At 38.6% G+C, this 24,300-nt stretch overlaps 1 protein-coding gene and 1 long non-coding RNA gene across 2 annotated transcripts; both read left to right on the top strand.

The window, feature by feature from the left end:
- Positions 1–3,001: 3,001 nt before the first annotated feature.
- Positions 3,002–13,433, top strand: LOC580905 (UPF0705 protein C11orf49 homolog). Its single transcript, XM_030988913.1, has 7 exons — positions 3,002–3,065; positions 3,436–3,562; positions 6,873–7,003; positions 9,082–9,252; positions 10,613–10,820; positions 11,744–11,917; positions 12,748–13,433. Exons 1-7 carry the CDS (start codon positions 3,002–3,004, stop codon positions 12,809–12,811), a joined length of 939 nt encoding a protein of 312 aa, XP_030844773.1. The 3' UTR covers positions 12,812–13,433.
- Positions 13,434–14,395: 962 nt separating this feature from the next.
- Positions 14,396–20,198, top strand: LOC115925561. The gene is made up of 2 exons (XR_004064806.1): positions 14,396–15,132; positions 18,798–20,198. It is a non-coding gene; the product is annotated as an uncharacterized LOC115925561 (long non-coding RNA).
- Positions 20,199–24,300: the final 4,102 nt, after the last annotated feature.

Raw genomic sequence — 24,300 nt, 5'->3', positions numbered from 1 at the left:
TCTAATTCTTTCTCGCATAATTTAATGAAACGTCAAAGCTTCCGCGCTTCGCGCGGGAGTGGGGCAAACTGAATTCAGACAATGATTAAGAGTCGAGAATGGTACAACTAATCGTCTTCTTTCTTTAACATTTTAATGAAACGTCAGAGCGGAGGAAGGGGATTGATTCACTGAACAAGGATAAGAGTTGAGAACGGTACAACGAAACGTCTTCTAATAATTTATTGAAACGTCAATAGAAACTGAATTTAGACAAGGATTAAGAGTCAAGAACGTTACAACGAATCGCCTTCTTTCTCTGGTAATCTACGAAATACTGGATACGTGCTCATGAAAATTATGTAACATTATTCAGTCATGCACATTCAGTCCACTCCGTGGTACACAGGTGGAAGTATTCTTGAAAAGGGGGGAACAAATGCTATTTATAAAGCACCTCCATCGCTATAAGGAGTGATTATTTCAAAATGTACAAAGTGGGACCTCTTCATGTTTTGAAGATCTGTGATATTCGGATTCATTGCAGTAAGGTGCTAACCGTGAACTGGTCATTTAGCAGACGGTACGGACAAACGGAATCGTAGTACGCCCTCTGCTGTTGATCCTGCACCCGGTCGTCGTCTGTCTATAGTCTAGGTCTGAAATTTTCAATCACAAAATTTGCATTCCGCGCCTTCGTCATCTAAACATTTACGCATCCAGGCAGAGGAGAGGCATTTTGATAATATTGACATTTATCATTATTTCATTAATCATGAGCCTTCAGCATAGTATGTTGGAGAGATTCTCTATATCACCTGAAGATTATCTTGGTAAGTTGAGTGAATATTATGCTCTAAATATCTCGTTTTATTGTAAACCCTTTTCCTTGCAGAAATGATTATCGAGCCATTTTCCCGGGCCGAAGCCCCGCCAGGATATCAAGCCAACTCAGCGGGACGGCTCCGCGACAACAGCACCAACGTGCAACGCACGCCCATTCGATCTCCCTCGGCATCATGAATGTCCAAGTCTAACTAGGGTCTGGAGACTAGAGTAGAAAGTCAAGAGTTCTACATGTTTTCTTCTTCCTCCTCCTCTTGGAGTAAAATATGATAATGCATGTCATGTGTGTGTTTGTGTGTGTGAGTAACTTAGTAGAGTAAAGTACCCGGTAATCGGTCAGCTCCGGTTTTCGGCCAATTGGTTGGATACATGGTAAAATCACTTTAAAATACATCGCATAATAGCATAACACATATCCCACACATACCATACCATGCCAGTGTCACTGAAGAACCACATTTGCAATGAAAAATATATCCTAAAATATCACATTTTAGCGATGTAATCGGCGGTCCCGCTACCCAAATCTGAAAAATCGAGTTTCTTAATCTTACGCGTGTATGTAAGAAATATGGGTACCATAAAATGAGCTTTATTTCAAGTATTTTTCAGATATAGAGCCCGATTTTGTGCTGGTCGCAAGCTCAAAAGTATCTCATCGCATGTATTAAATCAATGCAGCCGCACACCGCGACGCACACACGATATGTCTGTCTAATTCAGATTCCAACTTCCGATCACCGCTGTGCCTGTATTCGGCCAGGCGAGCACCCGGGAGCTCCGGCGTGGGATACCTGCTCCGCCCGCTTGTGCTATACATCAGCGCAGAAACGCACGGCGCGCGCGAGCGCTTCCTATTGACTTTGTACATGCGGCCGTAAACTGAAACGCTCGGCCGATAACCGGCTCCAAAACAGTGAAAATTGAAATGAAAATTGTCATGGCAATTCTTGATTTTTTTTTGGGATTCTTTTTTTGTTTAAATAATAATAATATTTGCTTCATGATTTGAACAAGAAATGATAATAAATAGGAAGTAAAGAGTCCAATAAATAGGATTTTGTCTTAAGTGGCCGAAAACCGGGTACTTTACTCTAAATGAAGCCAAACATTATTAAAGTGAATGGGTTGTTGTAATGTATAGCGTGCCCAGTATTCGGTCAGACAGCCGTTTCAACAGCTGTAACAATTTAAACAATAATTTGTGAGCCACGAAACTTGCTCAAATCAGGCAGCTGAACAACTTTTCTGAACTCTCAAAATTACATCAAATTTAGGGCCCAGGAAAGATCTCCAACTTAATTAGCTTGAAATTGGTCAGTGTCGCACAACTTTCTGCACTTCCGCGTTCCGCATGCGCTAACATGCATAGCCACATGTAGAAGTCTATTGTGAAACAACTAGGTGTGCTGTCGCAATGAATTTAGTATGTGTGTGAAGAGAATCACTTCCGTGTTCGCTCCATCGCAGCGAATTTGCAAATGACGCACTTGCCGATGTGCAAGAGGTATTTATACGATACCCTTGCCATGCGGTATCGCTCGTCCAGTATTCGGTCAACGCATTGACATTCAGTGCTTTATCGCGCAATTTTGTGAAAATAGTGCGCAAATACGCTACGCTCCTTGGCAACGGAGATACCACGCACAAATCGCGTGACCGAATTCTATTCTGTGCGACCGAATTCTGGGCAGAAAAATGCTCCGTCTTCTTTCTGAAGTATTTTGCTTATCACTATTCTATATTTTAAGTGACTATAAAATCCTGTTAGAGGAATAAATTTATTTTCTTTTGATGGGTAGATTGCCAAATAAAAGAGGTAAGAATTCAAAATATTAGTGATTTCCCCTTAAGTGACCGAATACTGGGCACTCTACCCTAGAATTTAATTCTCATGATATAGGATTAGGAAACTAGAATTTTCTTTGCTCTGTGAGACAAATGTCAAATGACGATGACGTGAGGGGAGTCTCAGTCTGTGATTCCATTCAGTATTGTGCATGCCACGTGATCGTGATCTGTGCAAAATGCCTGTAGTTCCAAAGGTACTGTATATTTGAGTATTTTCAAGTGAACCAGGCTGGTAATGAATAAATTTTGAAATATTCAACAATACAGACATTTGCAATTTTATTTGTGGGAAACTACCACAAACAATGTCTTCCAAATACCCAAAATGACAGTCTTTGCCAAACCTTTACAAGACGGCAAGTACATCTACAAGCACATCTACAAGCATCGTAACTAATACTAGAAAATACTAAAAAAGAAGAGCTTTCAAAACATTGCTAATTTTACAGAATCTGGTGCCTGGAAAAGGTATACGCCAATTGCCATAGAAATGTTGTCTCTGTGTTTGCCTCAATGCATTGTTATGAAATATATTTGACAACAGAAACTATTTAAAGCCTCTCTGCACTAGTTTGGCCAGGAGGTATTGGACCTCCCTGCATGGTCACTGACAGATGGTTATCTCATCAAATCAGCTCTCAATTAAGATAAGGAAAAAGGGACCATGGGGGACCAACGCTCACCGCTTATGCATTGTTTGCTATGGAGGGTGCAAGTAGCTACATGTATAAGTATTGCAGTGGGACTTTAATTGAATTGAAATTATTTTTCTTCAATGTGTAGAGCGCCACCATGTGTTGACCTACTTGGAGGATGCAGTGACCCAGCTGCTTGAGTTCAAGGAAGATCAACCCAAGGCAGATCCGGCCATCTTCCTACAGGAATAGTAAGTTCATATTGTAATCGAATATGCCATATTTTTTATGTAACAACATTTTTAATCAAGTGCCTCGATACAAACTTTTTCATTCATGTGTCATGAATAATTGTATGATAATAATTTTAAAAATTTAAAACGTTACTTTTAAAGCGCTTACCACCGAAATCTCTAAGCGCTATACACACAAAATAGACTGAAATACAATTACATCTTATACAAAACTAAAAATGCAAATTGACATACAAATTACAATACATATGGAATACATGTCAAAGTGAACAGAGTTAATTAATCATCGAACGCAATTTTGAATAAATGTGTCTTGTATTTCAATAGTCAGAATGTAAATTGCGTGTTGTAAGGTAGGGCGAGTTGTAATGTTTTTTTTCCTACCTAGAAACAAGGGATGTATGCAGACTTAAAATTCATAATGTTCGTCCTACCTAAATGTACATGTGTATTGTGTAGCAACAACTTCATGTACATGTATGTATGTTAAATTTATATCTGACTAATGAGAGCAGAAAGGCATGTGCATACATTTGGTTACATTACGAAAATGGCTTGTTCATTTGTATACCATTGTTTCAAATTTCCAAAAGGGAGGAAGATATTCTTTGAATGTGATGCAATCTTACTGTGTGAATGGCAAAGACATTCTGAGAAACGACAAATTTTCTGTATACACCCCCCCCCCCACAGAACAAACAGTTTGTATAAAGATATAAATAATTCAAAAACGGTTAATATTTCAAGGTTTTGCCAATGTACAATGTAGAATGTTAATAGAGAAATATTTCTTCTTGCATGGGCAGACTGATGTTAAACCAAGTGCATGTGCTTTTATGTGAAGGGTACAGCTTGCATTCTTTGCAAGATTTTTGGAAATGATGAAATGAATGCTGTCACTGAAACAGAAACTCTTTTGGGCTTGTACGTACAACACTTCTTATATTGTTACATACATGTCTGTTGTTAAGCATCTTTCTATTTTGTTAATTGTTCATTGTATATGTTAATTAAGCGCTTTGTATCTACTTGTAGAAAAGGCGCTATACAAAATATGTTCATTATTATTATTATTATTATTATATAATTTTTCTTAATTCATCAAATTTAATGCAGAAATCTTTGTTAAGTGTCTCTTTACAATTGTTGTCATTCACCTGTTATGAATAATTGTGTTTCAATATAGCCAGAATGCAAATTGCATACATTTCTTGTTGCTCCTCTTACATGTACTATATGTAGGACAATAACGCCATAATGTTTGTGCTACCAAGCAACACTTGATGTAAGCAATTCACATTGTAACTGTTGAAACACAATACTTGCAGCAGGTGAAGGAAATAGTATGTTAATTAATACAGTAGGCCTACATGTAGATACTTGACATGTATAATGAAGGATGAAGAAAAGTTGAATAAAGACGAAATAGCCTGTTGTGGAAGAAACATCCATTAAAGGAAACCTAAACCCAAAGAATAAGTGTAGGTATTCTGAAAAATGAGATGTATTCCTGCCCTTTGATGTACAATATTCCTTACGAAAATGTACAAGATATATATAAATGAAGATATTCCTGGCATGATGTGATGCCTGTCAGCATGACATGGGCGCAGCCATTTTCTTAAACATGTGACGTATCTGTTGAAGTTGTACATGTATCATGCACCAAGCTTTAGTTGGAAAGAATTTTTAAATCAATAACGAAACCTTTACTTTTCAATGAAAAAAAATAACAACTGAGATGATAGAAATTATATTAGGTGAAAAATAAATAACAGGGGCCCAATTGTAACAAATTCATTTATAAATTCTACACTATAGCAGTTGACAAATATATTTCATTTATGAGAAACCTTCAACCCAGAAGAGCACTAACTAATTTATGCAATTTGCGTTCTGGCAATTATAGTACAAAGGAAAATAGCAGGTGAATGAAATGCTTCATCACCACACGTCTGGGAAAGAAGCATCCATAAATTTGAATACATTTACTTGATAAACGACTTCGCATAGTACGTCACATTATCAAGAAAATGGCGATGCCCATGTCGTGCTGAGAAACTGTACTTTATTTTTGCTTTATACCTCTCTCATACACTTTGGTGGGGAATCTTGTAGATGTATGGGTAATAACATAATAAATCTCTCATAATAAGTAAAGTTATTACTTGGGGTTCGGTTTCCTTTAATTTGAATAGATTTTTGAAGCACTTTTTATTTGAATAGACCTGTCTACTAATTGTATGCATACCTTTTGAACAATAGTTTATCTGGACAACTAAAAAGCTTCTGGAGGGGCGCATGCCCAACACAGCAATGGACGTAGAGTATTGCTTAGAATAAAGTAGACACTCTCACACTGTGTCACGCGTGACTGCATGTACATGTATTATGTGTCTACTTTATTTCAAGCAATACTGCAAAGTGAATTCCATCTACATGTACAGAGATCTGTTATGCATTGCATATGAATCAAATAGTTGTTACCAATGGTTCAAGAGAGAAACAATCATTAGTAAAGAGGCCTCTTTGAATAAAACAGTGCCTATACAATCGGCACGATGGAAAATAAAGGTCTGCACAAACTTGTAACACCTAGGAAGAGACAAACAAAGAGCATGTGAATGCATCCAGGAACAGACAATGGAACATCTGCTAGTCTGCCCACTTCCTGCCAGGGCCATGCACCCAAGATGACCTGGAAGCCGTGAACTGCCGTGCCAGAGCCTTGATAAGAAGAAGAAGACACCCAAAGAGAGGAATGCTGGATATGTGCTCATGAATGATGAATGTTAATGTTATTCATGCATTGGCAGTACATTCCCTGATATGCAGGTGGTAATATCATTGTCAAGAGGGCAAATAAAAGGTATTCATGAAACACTTCATGGATTGGCAGTGATAAGTCTAAATAGGCCATTTTCGTAATGTAACCAAATTTAATGCATAAGTCTTTCTGAAGTGCCTCAATACAATTATTTCATTCACCATAATAGTATTTCAAGAGTCAGAATACAAACTATATTAAGTGTTGCTAGGTAGGTCAAACCATAATAGTTGTCCAACCTGGCAACAACTAATGTATGCACTTCGGATTCTGTCTATTGAAATACTATTATTCCTATCAGGTGAATGAAATAATTTGTATTGAGGCACTTCACAAACACTCATGCATTAAATTTGGTTACATTACGAAAACGGCCTATTGCGGGGCCTCACCATTTGTAAAAGATCTCTGCATATTTGGAGTCTTTTGTACATGTACGTGTGCTAACTACAGACTATATTGTTCTGTTTCTTCCTGCAGTTTCGTCAGTGTAATGAAAGGCACCCACGTCCTGTATAGGGAGTATGAATTTGTTCGCTGCACACCACACAGCAGATCTTCCTTCATTAAGTTATTCTGGAGATGCTTCAAGTACATCGGCAAGCAAGGAGGTGAGACAATGTTGCTCTGAAATTCATTTTTTCTTCTTCTTCCAGTAGTATAGTACAGACTGCCGTTGGCGTATTAAAAGGTGGGAGTTGTTGCTACCTTGTTTGGCGTTCAACAATAAGGGATAGAGCAACGTCGATCTGGCGCTGCTCAGTGGTTGCCGGGCTCACGATCAATTGGGCAAAAAGAATTTCTGTTTCGGTTTAATAAAATTTAATAAAATTTGGAGTGGACTGTTAGGCTATCATCATCGTCGTCGTCGTCGTCGTCGTACCTTGTGCTTGTGTACAGTGTACAGTGCAACTGCAAGTAAAAAGAATTCTATATGCAGCTAAATACAGTCTAAAGCTCAACAAAGCTTAACGTGTTGCACCTTCTGCCTGAAAAGTTCTAAAGAGGTGCAATAAACGACAGCAGATGGTAAGGAGTTCCACAGGCGGATAGTATCTGGGTAGAATGTGGTTTGGAATAGCAGAGTTCGGACAAAGGGGACATGGAATTTCTGTGGATTTTCATTTTCAACCACTTATACATGCACAAGCTTATTTGAAAACGGCTTTTTTCCAGCACGTATAGAATTTATTTCATGGTATTATACACTCCAGAGTTGCGCATTTACCTCTAGCGCTGTTCTACATGTACCTGCTGAGAGGCATTAATTGCACACTAATGCACAAAATGAATATGAAGTGGCTGATCATCAAGTTTGACAGACTAGCGATTTGAATTTTCAAAGTACTTTTTTTAACATCGGTAAGTTGACAAAATTATATTTTACTGCTATTTAGGTGTCATTAATTGACACTAAAGTACCGATTTTGAGTGAAATCAGTTGAGTTTTGTACAGTGGTGTTTATAGAGGTTGTCTAAGTTTTTAATACAAAAAAAGTATACTTAACGCTGCTTTGAAATTCATTTCAGCCATTTATACATGGACAAGCTTATTTGAAATGAGCTTTTTCCAGCATGTATAGAATTCATTTTATGCTATTGTATTGAAAAAGTGAACCACCATTCACTCCGCACAGGAAAGCTTCATTGCGTCACATGTGTCGGCCTCTTATTTCCAACTACATAGGACCAAATTCACAAAGGAGGTTTAAATTTAACCCATGGTCTAAATTTAGAGCAAAATAAGCGTGACACAATCAGAGGTTCAATATCAGACGCGCTCAAAGCAAGGTATGGTCATTTTGTGCTGATCTTTAAACCATGGGTTATGTAAATGAGGGCTTAAACCATAGGTTAAGTTTAATAAACCTCCTTATTGAAATTGGGCCAAAGACTGCACAAAAGTGTTTGCATGCAGAAAAACGGGTGGTTTGGAAGACTATGCCAATTTAATTTTATTTCTTTTTACAAATTTTTTAAATTGTTTACATTTTAATTATTATTTTATTCATTTTTTTTTCTTTTTACAAAGTACATGTATGTGAGCATAAATAATGTATCAAGTCAAGCATTTTACAATTAAAGGTGGCTCCTCAACTTAATGTGCCAGTTTCATCATGAATTTGTCAATGATCTACATGTGTATGGCAATCATTAGAAATTGTGTAACGTAAAAAAAATCAATGCCTTCCCCCAAAAAATTATTGCTGACCTTTAGCAAAATCTCATAGATTGATTGATTTTGATTTTGCAGAGTCAGACCGGTCTCAGTGACCATCTGTGTTTAGAAATGGACTATAGTGTCTACAGTGGCTATTTTCTCGCTTTTCCTTGAGTGACCTTTAAAGGCAAACCTGCTCGACTCTATATGCCAATGCAGTGAAACCCGTCTATAAAGACCACCCAATGGAGACAAGAAAAACGTATTTATATTGGCAGGTGATCTTAAAGTACAGGTTCCTTCAGGTCCATGCATGTATGTTTCAATGAGAAACTAAGGGATACAAAAATGTGGTCTTTAAGTACAGGTTCCTCTAGTACATGTACGTGTTTCAATGAGAAATCATTTTCAAGGGAAACAAGAATGTGGTCTTCGTAGTGGTCTTCAAAACAGGTTTGACTGTAAGTGTAGTTTCTTTCACTAATAAAATTATTTAATTTGTTTTCTCTTCGTTCTTTGTCCAAATAGATTTACTGACAGTGAGTGAATACCACTCCTTGCTTAGTCTACTCTGTCCAGACTTTCCTGTTGACCCTGTTCATCGTACAGCTAGGATCATCTTCTTAGAGGATGCCATGGACTCCTTGACATCGTTTGCAGACTTCCTATTTGCATTCCAAGTCCAGTTCTACTATGATGGTGAGGATAATGCTTTTCTTTCTCTTTTCCCTTATACAACGAAACCTGTCTATAAAGACCACCCCAAGTGATACAAGAAAAGTGGTCTTTATAGGCAGGTGGTCTTTAGTGACATCGTTTGCTGACTTACTCTTTGCATTCCAAGTACAGTTCTACTATGATTGTGAGGACAATTCTTCCTTTTCCTCATTTTCTTTTTCCCTTTTTTTTCTTATTGATATTTGCTGATTATTTTAGCGTAGTTTTGTAGCAATATAGATCGTGGCCAAAATTAACATCTCCTCAAATACAGATGGTTCCAAGGCTGCCCTGAAACACATCTGTTATTTGTGTTGGTACCTTGACCACTTTAACCATTTTAAACACTGTGTACATGTATGGATGCTGCTGCGTTATAGAATAGACCGGTTTACCAACATGGTCAAAATTGTGGATGTTTCTTTCCTGGGGACCTAGTGACATGTAATTCCATTAACCTGTTATTAATGATAGATAGATAGTTTATTGGTTAAAGGTAATACGTTTTGGTATGGGATGATGAATTTGGTTCAAATGAACATATTGGAAGCATATGCGATCCTACAATATTAAGTGATCGTTTTCGAGGTCGAAATCGACTCTAAATTTATGAAATTGTAAATAATAAACACTTTATGTTGTATAGCTCCCTCTCAAGGTCAAGATATTATTTAAGCTATAAAACAATGTTTCTTGACTAAAATCGACTGATTAGCTATTCCCGTTCGGAAATTATATAGCACAACTACATATTCTGAGATTTTCATGGTCGCAGCTACCATTGTACGGCCGTAGGAGCTATTTGAAATTCATCAAAATTTACCGGGAGCACCGGTAAATCTTTATATTCAATTTTTCTCAAAAGCAGAAGTGTTTTAGGGGCTAAAATTTCTAGTGCTTTTAATACATCCACAGGGGCATCCAAATATATCAAAATTGTAAAGAATCATTATACACCCATTTTTCCAAATTTACCAAAACTTTGTAATACCTTTAATGAAAGTAATACTTGGAAACCACTCTGCATATATTACATGTTACTAAAGCAGACAGGCTACTATGTGAGGCAGGTTACAGCAAGCTTTCATGTTTTTAAGAACAAACTTTGTTTTAAAACTTTGCATTACATTTTAATACAATTAACCAGTCTATTTCTTCAAAGATTTCTCAGCATCTACGAAGGTCAGATATCAGTGGCTTAGAACTTTTGTTTTAAGTGGCCCAAACATTGTGGAGCGTGTGTGCAGTGCTTTGTAACTGCAAGGAAAAGGCGCTATATCAAATATCTTTTGGATTGGATTAGATTAGAACAAACAGTCTTTATATTTTCTTTGTCAAGTAGAATTCCTTCAAAGGTGTCTGGACATCTACGAACGTCAGATCTCGTCTGCCCAGAGTCCACGAGAGACTGTCTACATTCCCAGCGAGGTATCACCACGGCAACAGAAGAAACCTTCACAGTCCTCCGCTGAGAATCCACCGCCAGACGGAGTAGACACCAGGTACTTCCTGGATGCGATCTCAAAGGAATGCCAGAGGGCTAAGTACAGGTGCGTTCATTTCATCCTCCGCCCCGCCCCCCCCCCATCATCTTTTATTCGAAGAATAACTTCCTCTGCGTCCTTGAGTAACCGTCATACCTGCCAACCCTTCTAAATAATCCAGATTATTCAGATTTTCTGGATTTTTAGGACCTAAAAATTAGGAATATTCAGATTTTTAAAATCTTGATTTTTTGGTGCTCAAGCCCAATTAAGCTTGTTTTATCATGTGCTGCGATTTGAAAGTTCATGTACTGTGTGCGTTGAATGGCTTCATGATCGAGCAGCGCTTTTTTGTACAGATTTACCACGTATTGCCAGTTACACTACCGCTGCATGTGCGAACGCCTGTTAAGGGTACAGATTTCTTATTTTCGAAGGCATACCGTGTTAGAAATTCCTAATTCTTATTTTCATATGTTGGCAGATATTAACCGTTGAATGAAAAGAATGATACATCGGTGCAAGAAATTTGGTGCTGATAATTCCATTCCACTAGTTGTGCTAACAGCCTTCACCACCAATTTGCTTTTATTTTATTTTCTCCTTCGGATTGATTGCATATCCAAAACCTTTGCACCTTAACTTTGTCAGTGTGATTTGGGATCAGCGTGTATCAGTTAGTTATCAAAATAGATCAAATGGGACTGGCTGTTGAAAATGGTATTTTTTAGGCCCACTTGCCCAATGCTCGTAATGCAATGTAAAACCAATAATTTTCACGAATAGCACTTGTCTAATGAAATGCCAGTTCTGAGCCACTTATTTTCGGAGTAAAATCTTTGTGAATCTGAAACATTTTTGAGCTTTGCAAACATTTCCATCGCAAAAAAAACAACTTATAATAGATGGATCCATGCTTAATACCAGCATGTCAAGGGTCATAAATTGTATCAAAAATATAAACTTTGGAACTTCATCTTCAATTCCAGCTTTCCAGGGTTATCTGACCTACGAGGAGTCCTTGCCTCCAGCAGCCGAACATCTTTCTACGGTTTCCTAGTGGCACTCTCCAAGGATGACGCTATCAACGCAGGGATTGGTGTGCTGCCCTCTAGGTCTGCATTGTATGATGAACCGTCTAATACCCCACCACCTGCTGAAAGGTAATGTTCTACAAAATGTTGACAAAATATTCCTTTTTTTATGGGGGGGGGGGGGGGGGAACTCATTTTTGTAGTGCTGTAAATCTTTGGTCACACACATGAGGAAGTAAATTTCCTCAGATGAAAATCTGTGGCTATTATGGAAGACACCTTTTTCCCAGATTAGGCTACCAATCAGAATTTCAGAAACAGTCAGTTGGGAACATTTGGTTACCAGCCAGTAACCCACCTGCTTTGTAGAGAGCAATTTCAGGATATGGTGTAAATATTGAAGCCCTAACAAAATTGAGCTTCAAAATGATCAAGAAGTGCCTCAAGATCATAAAAACCTTTGAGTGACTGGTTTTACCATACTCGTTTTCCCCAATAGACTGTAGTGTAATGAAAACCGTTTGGCAAACGCAAAATTTGATTTTGATTTTCAATCATAAATATCTTGATAATCAGACAGGCAATCGGCTTGTAAAAGTCATGGGGTTCCTGACTGACCTAAAGGTTTATAATTATCATTGCAGCATGAGCTAAATCAAGGATTTTTCTAAAGGACTGTTTTAGTCGGTCGCTCCATCTGAGCTTATGTCTACCTTGTCTCCTATGGCCTTCAGTGCATCCTCACAAAATTATCTTTTTAATACCGTCATCATTCCGTCTACTGATGTAGCCAATATACTACAGGGTAGCAATTCTATGTTCAATCCATGATATTCTCAGCATTTTTCCCTCCAACACCACATATCAAAATCGAAAATCTCACTTTTATCATTTATGAACTAAAGTTTTGATGGAATAATGACCTGTTTTGGTTAAATATTATGTTTTCTTATTTTTAGGAAAAGCAAACGGAGTACTACAACAAGACTTGGAGGAGCTTCCCTGAGACAAGATGAGAAGTGATGAGGATCCTCTTCAAAGGATTATATCTAGCAAAAGATCCACCGAAGCAGCTCTGTTTTCATGATGCCAACAAAAGCCTTGAGAGCAGAGATGTTCGTTCCCTTGATGTGTGGTAAGGTAGCGAGATCAAAGACAAGATTCTTTGAGGCATTTTGTTTCCGATGCCAGACGAGCTTCAAGAGGTGCAGGACGATCTTGGGACTGGATGGGAAGCAGCATCCATGTTCAGCAAACAGGGTTAGGCTCGGTCCTTCTGAGAGAGACCCAGGTTAGTTTGTAAGTGCCGCTTGTTGCAGGAGCGTCAGTCTGCAATGATGGCAATCACATGTTTTTGTGTTTAGTATTACCTCACCATGTTGATGACTGTCCCACAGATTTCTTTTGGTCTACTTATAAAAATAATTACCAAAACCATATTAAATATTTTTTTTGTAAGCACATCTGTCTGCAATGATGGCAATCATTTGTTTTGTTAAATAGTATAACCTCACCAAGTTTTGCCACAGATTTCTCTTGCTTTGGTTTACCTACAAATATTTGAACCAAAACCATACCTTTTAAATTTGGTTCTTTTTGTAAAGCATCTTGGTGTGCAATGATCGCAGTTACTTATTTTGCCGTGCATCATTATCTCAAACTTTGGTCAACGTTGAACAAACAGGGTGAGGCTCGGTCCTTCTGAGACCCAAGTTAATTTGTAAGTGAGTGCTCCTTATTGCGGAAGTATTACCTGTGTTATTATTTATTACAATCACATGTTTTAGTTTTAGTATTGGGCTTGTTGTATTGCCCTTAAGGTGCCAAAACATGGGTTGGATGGTCAGAATTTTTTTTCTTTCCCTCTTTGGGCTGATATTTCTCATTTTTGAACGCTTTAAAACTCTTTTTTTCTAAAAAAACAATATAAATGTAGATTAATTAAAAAGGCGACCATTGTTTTCAAGATTGTTGGGTCGGTCGCGAAGGGCAATAAATCTTTTTTTAAAGGCCTCCTCTTCTTGTGCACCAATATCCTCTTCAGGTGGATCATATGCTGTGCGTCTTGATTTAACACTCTTGGTAGGGAAATCAATAAAAGCCTGACAGCCGATGCTCCAAGTCTTTGTCTTTGTCCCAAAAGATACTTGAATCTCTGTCATCAAATGTTAAACGTTTCAAAATAATGTTCAAATGTCTTTGATGTGATGAGTGCAGTAGAATGGAACGGCCTCCAGCTCCTTTTCAGACATGTAAGCCAGGCCAATGCATTTCTGGTGGACCCAGTACTGGCAAGCAGATTTGGATCGCTTTGTGAAGCTGCACCCGATCCACAGGTCAATGTCCTCTGGGCGATTGCAGACACGACAAGCGTCCTTGTTGAGCTTGCCCTTAGTATTGGGCCAATCAACGTCCTTGGGATAGGCAACATGGATGAATTATGTACAGTTTGCCTTGCATAAGCATGTTCACTTCTCGTGGTTCTTAAGTGGCATGACGTTTCCTAGGCGTTGTCATTATAGATGCCGCAGCAATGTCCAATCAACGTCCACAGTGGCATGACGTTTCCTAGGCGTTGCCATTACAGATGCCGCAGCAATGTCCCTCTCAGTCTCTTTTTTGATCTCTTGATCTGGGGGTACCAGCATCTGGTGTAGAAAAGCACCAGCTTTTAACTTTAAGCCATGTGGGTCGAATTGCCAAGTTCACCGAACACCTCGTTTCCACTGCTATCTCTTTGGCCTGCATTAATGTAAAAAGAGGGAGAGAGAGATAGAAAAAGGGAATCGACAGTGAAGGGGGGGGGGGGCAGGTATTATGTCTTTCTTGTTAATAAAAAATAGAGATATATAATGCAATAATATGTTTAATGACACTCACATTGGTCCTATAGGTTATTTGCCTTTTTCAGATTCAGATCAGAGGTTGAAGATATTGTGACGCGGGACGCAAAACACCTTCTCAACAAATGAGTCTCAATAGAAATTGCTGCCACCACATGGTGATATAGGGACATGACCCCTGGATCAACTGAGGTTTCTCCAGTTGATCCCAATCTAAATGGAAACTACGTCACAATATGAATTGTCTTTCCTTGTGACGTAACAATGCAAGACTGCAAGAGAGTTAATTATGCATAGAAAATGGGGGGGAAAGGATTGCCGCTGATTGGCTAAGAGTAATGCGTGCCAAGTGCCATTCAATCAGACACCATGCGCCCATGTTACAAATTAGGAGCCATTCGTCTTAGTGTGCTCAAGAAATCCCGACAGAATTCACCAAGATGTTCCTCATGATGCATTCAGCTTCTTGTAGATTAAAAAGGAACAAGTCAAGAAATACTGGTAAATATTCTGTACTCTGATACTCTGTCTAATTGTTTATTCTGAATAATCTCTCTTCCATCATAGGCTTGTCGCTACTCATTCACATACCATTAGCAACGTGTATCAGTATTGCACGATAACCACGTACAGAACTTAGGCATTTTCCCGCACATGCATACGTTCACTCCACACTACTCAGGGATAGGTACCACAGAGTACTCACTTAGCCTCTCGCTGCATAGTCTCGCATTTCCCTTACTCTCTGTCTCTCAAACTTATCCGAGCTGGAATCAATGGCGTAATAGGGCCGTTTGCATCAAGCAAACTGTTGGCTAAATAAATCAATCTAAACTCATCATTTTCTCTCTCGCTCTCACTTGACAATTGTAGTTACCTCTCCATCAACATCTTCTTTATCAATCAGGTCTACAATTATTGGTCAGGCAATTGCTTCAATGAATAATGCAAGAATACTTTGTAATAACGTTTAACTTGAACTTTAATAATGTATAAAACAGTAACTGGTGGAATGAATTCCGCAACGATGGTAAAGATACAACTTAGTCTAGGTTACATGGTATTTTAATCCACTTGGAGTACAAATATTTATAAGTTATTTAAATTACGTTCCAACGTTTCTGTCTTTATTCGATCCTAGTTCCCAAGTCAGTGTTAACTCTTCTTTTCATACTCATTATCCCCTTGGCCTAAACCGTGTTGATGCGACCAGCGCATATTAACACATCCTTTCGTATATCATAAAACCTCGCTTCTCAACTTGCCAACACCATTTCTCCCCTCCTGGGCATACCTGAACCAAACTTTCCCATCTTAAAACGTAGTCACTACCTTCTGGTCAGTGCTACTTTCAGAAACCGACGCTTAATGAAAACTGGCCTCAGAGATATTATCTCCCAGAAACTATGTCTAAAGATATCTTAACGAGGGAACAACTCTCTTGTTTAATCTGAACCATAACTTCTCAGAGTTTAACTCTAAATTCACAAATATATAAAATGTAATTATTAAATCAATGCATGGCGGTGGACTAGCAGGAAGAAAAGGGAGGGGGGGAGATGGTCAACTTCCAAGTCCTCTGATCTTGGTTCTAGTACCTCACTGACTGATCATCAAAACTGTAAGCAGTCTGATAAAATGTTCATCTAAACAGAAATTGCATTCTGTTCTGTAGCCAAAATCATCTAACTGATCATCAAAACTGAAGGCAGTCTGATAACATGTTCATCTAACAGAAATTGCATTCTGTTCTGTAGCCAAAAATCATCTGACCTTATATCCTGAAAGGGGAGGGGGGGGGGGGGGAACTAGTGACACCGCCTAAGACTAAACATGCATTGATTATGATATCTAGTAAGCATTTATGAATACATGTACTTCAATTCCGTACAAGTTTATGACCGAAAGGTCTGAACTTAGAATATTTCCTAAGGTAACAGTTACCAAAAATACTTAGAATATTTTAATAGAGCAAGTGACCGAAAGGTCTGAACTTAGAATATTTTCTAAGGTAAACAGTTACCTTAGAATACTTAGAATATTTTAATAATACAAGTGACCGAAAGGTCTGAACTTAGAATATTTTCTAAGGTTAACAGTTACCAAAAATACTTAGAATAATTAAGCAGTGCAGGTTACCGAAAGGTCTACACTTAGAATATTTGTATGTATATTCTACAACCATATTGAACAAGGTAAAAGTTTATGTATAAAGGCACTTTTGAGACACACTTAACTCTTCCAGTTAGCTTAGTCAGAAGACTAAGATTTAAGATGTCAAAGTATTAACATATTAAAGTATTGAAGTATTAGAAAGTCTTAAAGTATTGAAAATCCATCAATTTCCAACCAGTAAAGGTCTGAATAAATAATGCCAGGGTCCCAGACCCTGCAGTACGAACGAGGACATATGTTCCTTCCACACATGTTGTTCAGTTCTATAATAAATAATTATATACAAGGATGCAATGAATGAGTTGTCTTTTCTGTGTAAGTCCTATCAGAGCCAAAACAGTGACACTTAGAATATTTCAGAAGTGTAAGTAGACTCTAGATACCAAAAGGTCGACACTTAGAATAATTTGGACATTTCAACATATTTCAATAAGCACACAATTAATTCCAGAATTCAGTCTGAAAATATCACATCATACACTTCATACATCAATATTATTATCTCCATTAGATGTGAAAGTACTGAAGAACTATATCGGGAATTATATTACCAACGATCCAAATCTAAAATCTGAATTTGTAAATCGAATTCAATTTCCTCCTAAAATCCCACATTTAGATAATAAATTCATTAAATCAGTAAGAACTGCATTCCATATTAATTTTCCATCTTCCCTTTAATTATTCCTATTTAATTTGAATAAAATTGGTACTTACAATGCTTCTTTGGGTGAAAGCTGAGAAGAGAATAAGAATGAATTGAGAACGTCCGAATGGTCTTCCAAAATGGCGATCTGAGAACTTGTGCCAAATTTGTGTCTCCCGCCCCGTATTTATACCCCTCCAATCCGGCAACGTGATTGGTCAAAAGTTCACACATATTTACGCGCCACTTTTAACCAGGCCGACCGGCCAGATAACCAAATCTCTGAATAAAATAGCACCCTCTACGTCACATTCAATGCAACTCAAAATCTCTCGCGGGAAGTTTAAAAGGTAAATTCCTGAACGCGCATACATGTGTACATTATCTCACAGGAATAATACAAAATAGTTACCAAGGAAATCTAATACTACGAGAAATACCAAAGGTGAGTACCTGCTTCCATAACATTATATATGTATGTGTAATTCTTGAGCATTAAAGTTTAAAAAGGTGACATAAGGTGTCTCACTTTAAGAGAGGAATTCCAGTCCCACACATTGTATTTGGTGTGGTAAAAAAAAAGATTTATCGAAAGTTTATTTATCTATCCAAGTCCATATGAAAGATAAACATGTATATTTTATTTACCCACCAAATGTTTAATTAAAAGAAAAAAATAGAGGGGTGGGGTCCAAAAACGCCACACTACCCCCCGCCTTTTAAACTTCGCTGTCCTCAGCGAATAAACAAAATTATTTTATTCTAAAATGTACATTTATGAGGTAATTGGTATATACAATAATTAATTAAATACATCGATAAGAAATGCCAAATACTATATTTAAACAAGTTTAATTACACCACAAATTATTCCAAAAGCTCGATGTGGGGGTAGAAATGGGATGTCTTCTTTTCTTGTAGAATGTTTTTTCCTCCCACATTCACGAAGGTTTCGGTTGTTACGGAGACGCACTTAAGCTGGGTAATACCTAGTGTTGGGGATTTCACGTGGCAAGTAACTTCAAAATCATTGTTCTTGCTCTCTTTTACTATCGCCATTCTTAAGGGGGTCACCACCTGTTCCTCCTCACTCTCACTTGCGCTCAGATCTGTTGCGGTCACAGATTCCATCTCCTCCTCTGACTCGCTGGCTTCTACGCTTAGTTCGGCCTCCTTGGCTTTCTTCCCCTCTTCAATTTCCCTGGCTACCCGTCTGGCCATCTCCCTCCTCCTTCTCTTCTCTGGCCTTCTCCTCCTCTTGTCTGACTCTCTTCACCTCGCTTGCCTTCTCTTCCTCTTGTCTGACTCTCTTCACCTTCCTCTCACTTGCATCTCTTCTTCTTAGGAATCTGATTGAGGCCACATCATACCGGTTATGCTTGGTTTCTGCCCCCTTCAAGTGGTGCTGCCTTTTTAAATGACGCACCAGATGCTCTTCCGACTCTGATTCATAATCACATCGTCGGCACTGGTAGGTCAGGTCCGAGTCATGGCTTTCCTGAAGATGTCTCTTTAGCTCGGGGTAAGTTTCATACTCGAGTGTGCATTTTCTGCAGCGGGGCATCTGTTTGAAAATATAAAAATATTGAAAGACATTTAAAGATGAGGGTTTATTTTATTCTTCAGTATAACGTTTGGGAATGTGTTTGACTCTCTCGGGATTTCTCCTAGATATGGGTTGTTGAGTCCAATCCTTCATAGCCAGACCCTCATAAGCCTTTAACCTATCTAAGTGCACTACTTTAGGAATGGTCAAATAGATGGATGGTCATTCATTCATCTAAACATGGATGGCCTCATTCACAATATATTCTTTGTCAGGGATATAGTTACTATACTGTACTCACGTTTTTCAATAATGTCCGTGCCCGCCTGCTATAGCAGCTCCTCCTGGCCCCCGACTCCTTCTTGTGACTCACTACAGTTTTCTGTCCACCTTTCTCCCTTTTCCTTCGTTCCTCATTCACCTCCCTCTCTAGAGCTAGTTTCCACTGCTATCTCTTTGGCCTGCATTAATGTAAAAAGTCTGCCGAGCCACCTTGCCGGTTGTCTTCTTGATGTTTGGTTTGAGAGTTGTGCGAATGTCACATTTTGAAAATCGATTGACCTCTTCAGAAAAAAAAGACACAATGAAATCAACAATTTAAGACAACTAATACAGTAGCACTTATCAAACCAGAAATATTATTACACTTAGTCAGTCGATGAGGAAAAATGAAAAACAAAGTGTTCAGTATTGTCGAGCTACCTTATCAGTTGTTTCCATTTTTGCCATTACCATCCCATCTGCAAAGATGAAAAAAAAAAAAAAGAAGTATCCAAGACAAGTCCAGAATAGACTAGATCTATAGGTCTACAGAAGTGTGCACAGTTGCACATTTCTGATTTATCTTCTTATTAAACTCTTGGGCGCTGAAGCAACTCTGGCCCCCTGGAGTTCTGAAACAGCGCATGACACACTCTGAAACAGATAATCAGAGAGCATCTTGTGATCTTATTATGATAAGGATGTGCTTGCCCGGCCAATATGTATTTGACCAGTCTTGCCAGGTGCAATCGGGACATCCATTTCCCGCATCTATTTTAACTAAGTATGATGTATTCGTACTTTGTAGCTCAAAGGTGTTAACGCTTTTTGCAGTTACCTTACAGCTCAAACCCTGCGCATCTGCCCATCGCTTCATAACATGCTTTACAAAAACAACAATAATACAGGCCTCAGATAATCGTACAATAACGAATACATGATTAGAAAAACATCAAAAGCAGTCAAAGACAGAAAACAATAATTTCTGCAACATCAAAAGCAGGTTACTACAGAAATGGAGATTCAACATTTACATGGTTAAAGAGTTAAAAAAATAATGAAATAACAACTTACATATAACAATACATAATACAATTTTTTTTTTATAGTTTCTGGTTAAAGTTTTTAGGCTGTTATAGGCTTTTAGTTTACTCTTGATAAATGATAGTTCATAATGAAAAAGAATTGTGGTTTCATACATGCAACAGTCCAGCTCCTCTTCAAACATTTCATTCACGAGGTAAACCATGTAAATGAAGCGAAAGTATCGCTCCTCTTCAAACATTTCATTCATGAGGTAAACCATGTTAATGAAGCAAAAGTATCGCTCCTCTTCAAACATTTCATCCATGAGGTAAACCATGTTAATGAAGCGAAAGTATCGCTCCTCTTTGAACATTTCATCCATGAGGTAAACCATGTTAATGAAGCGAAAGTATCGCTCCTCTTCAAACATTTCATTGATGAGGTAAACCATGTTAATGAAGCGAAAGTATCGCTCCTCTTCAAACATTTCATCCATGAGGTAAACCATGTTAATGAAGCGAAAGTATTGCTCCTCTTCAAACATTTCATTGATGAGGTAAACCATGTTAATGAAGCGAAAGTATCGCTCCTCGGTGAGCTTGATGATGGCCTCATCGATATACTTGTCTACTCTGTCTGGGCACTCCGGCCACATACAGTCCTCATGGTCTTTCTGAGTGGGATAGTTGAGTCTGCATCCTGTGCACGACTGATGCACCGACTCGTTTATAAGACCCGAAAGTGCCTTGACCTCATGAGGACAGGGGCTACAGGAAGATACTGGTCTTCCTTTACTTTGTCGTTCGTTGATCCTCCTCCTCTGCCTCCATTTCCTTCTCGTAGTTAAGCTTTCTGCGAAGTTCCTGGAGACTTTGTAGGATCCTTTGTAAATCAAATCAAATCATTTATTTCCAAATTCCAACATCAATTAAAAACATGCAATAGGCAATAAAAACATAAAACTATAACATTTCAATCAAACTATTAAAGAAGAAAACAAAACAAGTATAGCAATCAAAGAGAAACAAGGTACAGGCTACATTAAAAACATAAGTGGATAATTGGAAAATGGTGAACACAATAAAAGCCAGGTTTTGGGCTTGTTAGGATGTGTTCACCTAGTTTTTAGGAAAGTTTACCTCCATCAATCGAGGAGGTCGCTGGAGATGGAGATCTGCTTGTTCCCCTTGGAGTAGTCAATCCTGGGTCTAGGATTGCATTCTGCCTCCGCGGTCGATGGACAACCGGGGCTCTCAGAAGAGAATATCCGATGATCATGACTTCAGGGGGGGTGTTTCACAAAGATTTCTATTTAGAAATTGAAATGAAAGATTGAGAGTCTATGCAATCAACTTACCATTTTGCTCTGGCTGATGACGAGTACTCGATCTCGACTGGATTGGAATCTGTTAATGAAACTAGTATTGTTGTGCTTGAAATCATCATCCTTATTCATTCATTTGCTTAGTTTGTTTCTTCATATTCTTTGTATGTTCTGGTGCCGCAAGCTTGTAGTTTGAAGCACAAATATGGTCAGCTGAGATGTAGATGATGCACACGTATTAGGGCAGAATAGCTTGAAGACATCATGACTTTGTGCTTCACGCGTACAGCCGCGAGCGGGATGCATCGCATCAAATTGTACCCACTAGTTTAAAAGTCATAAAGAGTGCAAGAGAGCTGTTACACATCACTTTTTCTATCACATTACTGATTGCTGATTTCAAATTTGGCCTTGACCAATTTTCATCAATTTTCTCCTGTTAAATTGATACCCTTCTGCCCAGGGAGCATCCTGTTAGTACTCTTCATGTTGTAGTATTCTTGAATGTTCACGTGTGGACTCCTCTGAATTTCTTGACTACAGCAAAGCGCTTCCCACCCAATTGAAATGGTTTCGAACCTGCTTCAAATTCACTTTTATCCATGTTTGTCTCCTGACTAAAATGGCACCCTGCCTTTTCATGGTCTTTTTGAATGGGATAGTTGAGTCTGCATCCTGTGCACGACTGATGCACCGACTCGTTTATAAGACCCGAAAGTGCCTTGATGGTCATGAGGTCGGGTGCTACAGGAAGATGTATGTCGTCTTTCGCCTCGATCGTCACCATATCCACCTCCTGCATACCGACATCTGTGTCTAGACGGTCCTCCTCTTCAAACATTTCATGAAGGGAAAGTATCGCTCCTTCCTGTGCTGTACTGCCAGGGGTACCTTCCTTCCACAACGCTTACCCTCCTGGGTAAACTCCACTGGTTAGGCTGCTTAGGCATTATGACACAAGTGAAATAACTCTAAGCAAGACGACAACGACGAACTCACGAACGAAGCAAAAGCTAGGTAAAAATCTCAAAACGACTAGTCTAGGACAGAATCTAGCAGAGAATGGCAGATTTACCTTTTTGCAGTTTCACAAGTCTATCAAAAGTCTTGTTTTTCTCATATTGCATGAGAAGAGTTAAGCATTTGTCCACCCTACGATTAGCAAAGCCTTTGATGTAGATGTACTTTAAGACCATGTAGACTGAATACCTTGATGGATGGTCAATGAGATCATCTCCAACATTAGGAGAAACTACTTTGTGAAATGCCTCTACATACATGTTTGTGTTAATCCGAGACCCCTTTCGTAAAGCACGCCGACCATTGTTCCTTTCTCTCTGCATAACTTCTGGAATGCACCCCAAACAGACTAGTAGCATCATCCACATTCAGGTCATTTGTTACCTGCTCTAACATGGTTTCAAATTTGGTCACATCTGTTTCATGTAGCAGGCATCGCAAAGTCTTATACACAGAAGACTGTATGTAGCTCTACGTTCCCAGTAATATGAGTACGAAGTGCCCCCCTCACATCTGTTTCATCTAGCAGCATCGCAATGTCTTATACACAGAAGATTGTAGCTCTACGTTCCCAGTAATATGAGTACGAAGTGCCCCCCTCACATCTGTTTCATCTAGCAGCATCGCAATGTCTTATACACAGAAGTTTGTAGCTCTACGTTCCCAGTAATATGAGTACGAAGTGCCGCCCTCACATCTGTTTCATCTAGCAGCATCGCAATGTCTTATACACAGAAGACTGTAGCTCTACGTTCCCAGTAATAAATAGTAATACAAGTACGAAGTGCCCCCCTCCATTATTTTGATTGTTTGATATAATTAATGAAAGAACAGAGATTAAAGGAACGGCGATTTAACATGTGCCAAACGATTCACAAGCCTTTCTTGGTCTTTCCATGCACGTTGGCAAGGTCATCTAATTGTTATACTCCTTATCGTCGAATCATAACTCTCTTTGGTTGCAGTGGTCCTACCACATCCCATACCGTCTCCAAAAAGGCAGTTTCAACTGCCAGTTCCTCCTGATTTACTGAACATCTGTTTGCTTTCAAACCAAATGAATTGCACTGGCACCATGAAAGCACTTGTGGTTTAAACAGCTTCACGGGATTCAAACCCGCCCATGTACAAAAAAAATGAGTTTACAGCATACATGTAGCTACTAAAGTTTATTAATAGTATCTCTTTGTGTCATGTTTTAAATAAATTTGCACGTTGGGAGGGAGCTGCCCCTTGCACCCCTTCCAAGTGTACACCCCATATCTATAATTGTAGATCCCCCTTGTGTCAACTTTGGTTGAAATTGATATGAGCCATGCAACAGGAAAGCTCTCTCCAAACTCATCAACTACTAGAACCGTGACTAAAACAAGTTTTGAAATTTTATGAAAAATAGTTAGTTCAGTTTTGCTCAAAGAGTGATGCCGGTCAGCTGGTTCTGGTCTGCAGGTTGTTGTGGCACTTCGATTACTTGTTCTGGTTCTTTTAAATTTTGAGCGATGTTGAAGAGCACGGCACAGGCAGTTGTGATGTCGCATGCTCTTGGTGCAGACATCTGGATCCTTTGTCCCATCAGGCATATGAATTTGTTCTTCAGTTGCCCATTCAGTTGTTCGATAGTCACACGTGTTCTGCAGTGTGCCCTGTATACATAATGGTCAGAAATATTAT

The sequence above is a fragment of the Strongylocentrotus purpuratus genome, unplaced genomic scaffold (assembly GCF_000002235.5).
Source record: "Strongylocentrotus purpuratus isolate Spur 01 unplaced genomic scaffold, Spur_5.0 spur5_scaffold_18, whole genome shotgun sequence".
NCBI lineage: Eukaryota > Metazoa > Echinodermata > Echinoidea > Camarodonta > Strongylocentrotidae > Strongylocentrotus > Strongylocentrotus purpuratus.
The sequence above is the reverse complement of the archived record's forward strand: the minus strand, read 5'-3'. Positions and strand labels throughout refer to the sequence as shown.